Source organism: Euprymna scolopes, chromosome 19 (assembly GCF_053919585.1).
Source record: "Euprymna scolopes isolate OS-2025 chromosome 19, ASM5391958v1, whole genome shotgun sequence".
Taxonomy (NCBI): Eukaryota; Metazoa; Mollusca; class Cephalopoda; order Sepiida; family Sepiolidae; genus Euprymna; species Euprymna scolopes.
Genome location: NC_136500.1, coordinates 92,310,814 through 92,318,313, shown reverse-complemented (window position 1 = coordinate 92,318,313; position 7,500 = coordinate 92,310,814). Strand labels below are relative to the sequence as shown.

The following is a 7,500-nucleotide window of genomic DNA, read 5'->3' as shown; positions in this document are numbered from 1 at the left end:
TATTTGTTTTTATATTTATTTATTTGTAAGTGTAATTTAGTGTTTTTTATATTTATTTGTTTTCATATTTATTTATTTTTATTAATTTTATATTTATTTGTTTTTATATTTATTTATTTGTAAGTGTAATTTATGTTTTTTGTATTTGTTTTTATATTGCTCTTTTAGATTTTTTCTTGCTTGTAAAGATGGAATCGACATATCGATTTTTTATAATATATCGTTTTAAGTGAAAACAATATTACGTACTCAACCGTCGTGTCGAAAATAATAATATATCCAAATATTACGAATATTTATCGAGTAGAAAGTTATGCATAGTTAGAAATGATTTTTACGGATAATTGGGTAAAATTGCATTTTTTTTAGATATTATGAAGAAGACTGTGAAAATTTTACATACGGTACTGGGAGCGCCAAATTTAGATTACGCCGTAATGGCTATCGACATTTGTAGCCTATATCGATAGACTAAAAGTATAATAGTAGTTGTTATACTCTATGAATTTTCGTAACTTCTGGATATATTACTATTTTCGACATGGTAATTAATTACGTAATATTGTTTTTGCTTAAAATGAATTTTTTTTTTTTTAATCGGTCTGTCGACTATATCTTAACAAGCAACGGTTTTTTTTATCGTAAAAGAAAGAAATTTTTATTTGATCTGTTATTTATCTACTTGTATGCTTACGTTTTATTTATTTTTGTGGCGGAAGTGATATATATTTCTGTCGATGTCAAAGGTGATTTTGTTAATGCCAGGTAACTTCTCATAAAAGTATATTGCTTCGAAGATTTTTGAACGTCGTGTGCAGTAATTGTTGCAGTAAATGATGTTAATGATGAAGGTTATTATATTTCTGGTCGTATTTCTGGTTGCGATATACTGTTCCATTGTGCTACTTTTTGACAGAAGCTATGTAAGCGCTTGAAATGGGCGAATAAAAAAAACACTCTTGCGTCTATGCTCCAGTAATGGACACCAGAGACACGAAAACTTGCTTCCAGAGTCAAGAAAACAATTAAAAAATCAAAGAGAAAAACTATGTTGTTTAAGCACGCTTGCAGTGATTATTTGAGTGTGTGTAAAACTTCGAATAAATATATAATCTAAAAATAACAAACAAACAAACAAACAAATAATCAAGCAAAATGAATACAGTACAAATTTAAAGAACAAAAAAAGGTTAGATAATATTCTACAAAATGTTCAGATCAATGTAAAAGGCTGATTGGAGCAAAAAAATGCAATCAAATTAACTCATATATGATTTTATATTTTCTTTTTAGCATCAAAATATTTCACCAGAAATGAGTAAATAAAAGGTACTCTCAATGTTAAAAAATAATAAAGATGTTTGAAAAGGCAAAAAAAGGAAGGACAAGACAGAGAAAAAAAATTTCATTTGAGAATAACAATTTTTACATGATTCTGATGAAGTATTTGTGATAATAAAGATGAAATATATATGCGTTTTCTATTAACTTCTCCATACATACATACAGTATATTTCGGCGTATAAGGCGACCGTCAGATAAGACGAGGTAAAAAAATTGGAGCAAATTTTCATAAATTTATCATATATCGGTTGTATAAGACGACTGCTAAATCACAAAACCATGTTTGTTTAGCCAAGGCTAGAGATTGCAACACCTGGTATCTTATGAAATATTGGTTTTTAAAAGATGATTTTTTTAAAACTTGAAGGGTCGTCTTATACGCCGAAATATACGGTATATATAGTAATATAAAATATATGTATGGTAAGTGTACAACAGAAAAAAGCTCCCCTTATGTACTGTGTCGTTTTATTCCCGGTGGAAATCATCAGGCTAAATGCGTGCATTCTAATGTACTTTTTTTAAATATATAAATATATTTATTTAATTTTATTATATTTTCACCCCAACTTTGATGTAGGGGGCTGCTATCAGGGACATTAGCTACAGAGGTACTATCTGGGGAGTTGGGTAGCAAGATATCGATTCACGTTACACTCGAACTTCTGCGTGTCAGTATAGTGTGGAAACAGGGACCTGGAAGGGAATTCCAAAGTCTAGCAGTTCTGGGGAAGAAACTACTGGAGTAGAAAGCTTTCTTACATCTAGGGATCTCTACTGTGTAGGGGTGGGATTTAGCTGCTTGTCGGGTTTGTCGGGGGTATTTACGTCCAGGGTGTACAAGTACTTGCAGTTCGTCGGAGCAGGCACCATTAAAATACTTGTAGAACAGACAGAGGGATGTAACATTTAAACAAGCAGTATCCATTTTGGAGATTAGATTTGACACGGCTTAACTCTTAAGGTATTTTATGATGTAAACCCATGCATTAAACCTGATGATTTATTTTGGGAATGAAACACAATCGTCTATGCTTTGCTCATTCATACATAAGTTGAGCTTAATCATTTAGACTGTTGAGGAAAACACTGAAAAAATATACACGTAATATATTGTTTTATGATATATATATATATATGTATATATATATATATGTATATATATATATATATATATATATATATATATATATATATATATATATATATATACACCCATAGTAATTAAAAATAAACATCGTAAATACAATAAATAAATTGTTAAAAATATTTTTAAAAATGGACGAAAGAAACATTTAAATTTTGATTAAAGAAGATTATTTTTTTATTTTTTTTTCTGAAAGATTTTTCATAAGTATTATAAATTTTTTTTATCAAGCTGTAGTTTGATTTTTCGCGATAAAGTTTGATTTCCATACCAAAACATGCGGATTTTGAACTAGTTTTTATTACTTTAACATGATTTAGTAGACTTTGGGGAATATTCATTTGTTTGTTTTCTTGTTATTTGGTCTTTTCGAATTGCTGTTTGAAGTTGACATTTTTAAGATGCATCCAAACATGTCTATAAGAAGCTCAGCTTTTTGATGACTTAGTCTGTTTCGCTTATTTTTTTTTTTTAATATTTTTTGTTGGTCCGTCACGTTTAGACTTAAAATATATAGGATACTCTATCCACCAGTGGGTTTGTCTGTCACGTTTAAGTTTGAAATGATATTTTCATCGCTAAACGGGCATATTAAATGGACGTATCTTATAAATACACTTTTCATGTTTTTTTTCGTCTCTTTTATTTCTCTGAAGAAATTTTAAATAAAAAAAAAAAAACAGAATTTACCTTTGAAAAAAAAAATATCTCGACAATTTTTACTGTCCAAACGCATCTCGTGCAATTTGAAACATTGTTTTGATTTTTTTACTGTCCAACTGAAATTTAAACATTTCTTTGTACTTTCCAATTGAATTTGAAACATTGTTTTGATTTTTTTTTCTTTTACTGTCTAAACGCGCCTCCTGCGATTTAGGCTGCAATTTGAAACATTGTTTTGATTTTATAATTTCTATGTTAGTTCGGATCTCGAGAGATCAGAATCGCATGTGCCCAATTATAGAAAATCGTATTTCTCCTCCTGTTTGTTTTTATTTAAAATTCTTTTCTCGTTTGTCTTTCTTTTCTTTGGAACAAAAGAGATTTCATATATTTTCTTCAAGCTTTCAGGTTTCAAATATAAAAAAAAAAAATCAGTTGTTTCTTTTTTTTAAATTATTGTTTTCATTTTTTCGTTCTTTGATTGTGAAACATGTTTTCTCTTTCTTCGTTGAATTATTTATTTTTAATGAAGATTTTTCTATTTATTGTCTTTAATGTATCTATAAAGCTCGTTTATCAACAGGTTTCAAGTCAATAGAACAAACCGCACCTTGTTCATGGTTCAGTCTCTTAAATATTAAGAAGCAGGAGGGGAGTGTCAAGTAACCATAGCGAGCACAAATCCTGAGGGGCTGGATAATTTTTGGTTCGGTTTCATCGAACCAATAGAATGGTAAACTGGCCGACCTTTCTATTGTGGTTTCAATTTTAACACGTGCTGCTGGTGGACAATTCGTAACATTACATTGAATGCTGATGTTTGCATTTTTGCATTTGATGTTTGTCTTGCGTGTTTCTTAATAAAATCAAACAATTTTGATTTGAAATCATAGCTCAACATGATGAGATACTAAATGATTTTTTTAATGTATTTTAATGCCCAATTTTTTTCATGACTTCAAAATTTATTTATAGTTGATCAAATTTTGAATTTTTTTAGCATAGCTTACACCGCCCGATTACCCCCCTCAGATACATGAGATCACTTCTCTTGCCAATATTTAAGCCTACTTTAATGGGCCCATTTTAGATGACGTTTTTTTTTCCGGGGTCCATTTTTCGGCTTCAAATCCATCCATTAAGAATGTCATACAATTAATACGTGCATCAGATTAACGTGTTTAGTTGTCACCTTGATGTGTTGCTGCCTGTATTCGACGAAGAAGACGACAACGGTGACGAAGTGCCTATAAATTCTATTCCCGCAGTGGGGAGGGTCAGCGTCGACGATATGCTTAAATGTCCGTGCGGGTGAGAGCCAAAGCTCCCCGTGTGTACCGTATGTCCGAGGGTAAGTGGCGGTAAAGGTGAGGGCTTAATCGGCACCGGCATTGCCGGCGACGTTTGGTGTTGGTGATTCGACGGTTTTAAAACCGGATGCGGGTGTGCTGTATGATGGTGGAAGTCGCCGTTCAGGTGCGCCGCAAACGAGGGCGAGATGGAATTAAGGGCCGACGATGTCAATGTTGATGAGAGCGTCGACGCTAGATCCGCGTTCGTGTAAGGCGTAACGAAGCCCGACATGGATACACCGGCAGCAAATTGACTGGCAAATGCCGGCAGTGGGGTCGGGATTAGCGGCTGGGGCATGACTGAACTTTTAAACTCGGGTGCTATAATGTTTTCAATGGTAAATGGTTGCTTGAATGTGTTGGTATAACTTCCTGTGCTACTGTATGGCTGGAAATGCGTAGCTGGTGCGTACTGGTGTAGACGTAGTCGGGTTTGTTCCTGAATGTATGATGCTGATTCAAGGCCTTGTTTTAGGGTCTCCGACATTATAGAGCCGGGTGGTCTGTGGAGTTTGAAGCGTTTTCTCCGTCGCAAAAAACTGCCATTTTCGAACATGTCGCCGCAAAGAGGGTGAAGGGCCCAATAGCTACCCTTACCGGGACGGTCGGGTCGCCGAGGGATTTTGATGAAGCAATCGTTGAAAGAGAGATTATGCCGTAATGAATTTTGCCAGCGTTGTGTGTTTTGTCGGTAAAACGGAAAACGGTCCATTATGAACTTGTATATGTCACTCAAAGGGAGCATTTTCTCCGAGGAGCTTTGGATCGCCATGGCTGTGAGGGCGATATACGAGTACGGGGGTTTTTGATCACTGTAACTATTACGACCAGGACGAGGCATTTTGAACAAATATTTCTATTTCTTCTTATTATTATTCAATTATACTTGCATATATTTATATACATAAGCATAGATCTGTATTTACATATGTAAATATGTATTCAAAAAAGAAGAATAGATTTGTGTGGAAATGTGGAAATTTCAACCAATTTTGTTTTTAAATAAAAAATATAATAAATACGATTTTTAAATCTATCATTAATGTCTTTTTGTTTGTTTATTTTCGTTTTGTTTGTTGCTTTCTTTTCGCCTCGAAAATACCAAAACGTGTTTGGTATTTATGGTCCGTAAGAGTTTCCTGTAATCAAACCTTTTTCCTTTTTGTTATTTTTAATTAAAATTTATGTATTTATATATATATATATATATATATATATATATATATATATATATATATATATATATATATATAATGTCGTTTCGTATTTATATGTCTGTACTTATTACATTTCGTAGTCATTGATTTGTTTACGACATTTTTGGTTGATAAAAAATTAAGCAGGAGATAATGTTTATATTCATCAAAGAAACGAAATTAATATTTGACTCTTTTCTTTATCATATTTTTGTCTTTGGGTCAAACTATTTTAAATATATATATATATATATATATATATATATATATATATATATATATATATCTTAAGAAAATGACCAATAACACTATAAGAACTTAGTTTATTTCCATACGCAAATTGGTTATCAAAATGGATTTAATTTTTTTCATATGAATTATGTCATAGGAATACATTGATCCACGTGTTTTATACGGTATTATGCATATATTACATAAAGAAAACGTTAACTAAACGTACACATTAATATAAAACATAGGCGCATATTCGTTGTATGGATGATTCTAATATAGTATAGGTAAAAACAAATATCAAATGAACTTATTTAATAAATATCTTTATGAAAATAGGAAATGGATTTATCAATAAATAAATTTATGCGAAATAGTTTAAAATAAGTTTTACTTTCATTAGTTTTCTCTGACAAGTTTATTTTTAAAACAAAAATGAAATAGCGATCATTCTTATTTATTGTCTTTTTTGGGTGGTGATTTTAAAATTGATTTTGAGACTAATATTTTTAATATTATTTTATTTTATGATATAGATTTCTGGTTGTTTATGATGTTAGAAAAGTTTCAATTTGTAACTTTTTGTTGCACATTAATTAGTCTATCATTTCAGTATCGTCTATGTTATGTAAATTTATATCGTTCGAATGATTTCTATTGCTAGAGTTATGCAAATTTATATCGTTCGAATGATTTATATTGCTACAGTTATGAAAATTTATATGGTCCGAATGATTTATATTGCTACAGCTATGTTATTTTATATGGTTCGAATGATTTTATATTGCTACAATTATGTAAATTTATATCGTTAAAGTTATTTTAATTCATATTGTTAGAATTATTTCCAATTGTTAGGGTTAGGGTTTTAAAATTTATATCGTTATATTATTTACATTTTATTGTAAAATTCAATTAAATTATGACGTTAAAATAATTTAAATTTACATCGTTAACGTTTCCTTAATTTATAAAGTTAAGGTTATTTTAACTTATATCGTTATAATTATTTAAATGTATATTGTTAAAGTTATTTTAAATTTATATAATAAAATTATTTAAATTTATATTTTAAAATAATTCAAATTTATATCGTTATAATGATTTAAATTTATATCTTAAAATAATTCAAATTTATATCGTTATAATTATTTAAATTTATATTGTAAAGTTATTTTACTTTTCATTGTTAAGTTATATAAATTTATATCGTTAAAGTTATTTTAAATGTATATCATTAAAATTATTTTAAATTTATATCGTTAAAGTAATTTTAAATGTATATCATTAAAATTATTTTAAATTTATATCGTTAAAGTTATTTTAAATTTATATCATTAAAATTATTTTAAATTTATATCGTTAAAGTTATTTTAAATTTATATCATTAAAGTTATTTTAAATTTATATCATTAAAGTTATTTTAAATTTTATATCGTTAAAGTTTTTTTAATTTATATAATTAAAGTTATTTAAAATTTATGGCGTTCAAGTTATTTTAAATTTATCTCATTATAGTTATTTTAAATTTATATCATTAAAGTTATTTTAAATTTATATCGTTAAA

At 29.0% G+C, this 7,500-nt stretch overlaps 1 protein-coding gene across 1 annotated transcript; it reads right to left on the bottom strand.

Moving 5' to 3' along the window:
* Nucleotides 1-2,934: 2,934 nt before the first annotated feature.
* Nucleotides 2,935-5,711, bottom strand: LOC145239838 (forkhead box protein B1-like). Its single transcript, XM_080103385.1, has one exon. The coding sequence runs from the start codon at nt 5,345-5,347 to the stop codon at nt 4,343-4,345; it is 1,005 nt and encodes a 334-aa protein (XP_079959511.1). The 5' UTR covers nt 5,348-5,711; the 3' UTR covers nt 2,935-4,342.
* Nucleotides 5,712-7,500: the final 1,789 nt, after the last annotated feature.

Excerpts from the sequence above, each read along its gene's own strand:
- LOC145239838 (XM_080103385.1), bottom strand. The coding sequence starts at position 5,347 with ATGCCTCGTCCTGGTCGTAATAGTTACAGTGATCAAAAACCCCCGTAC.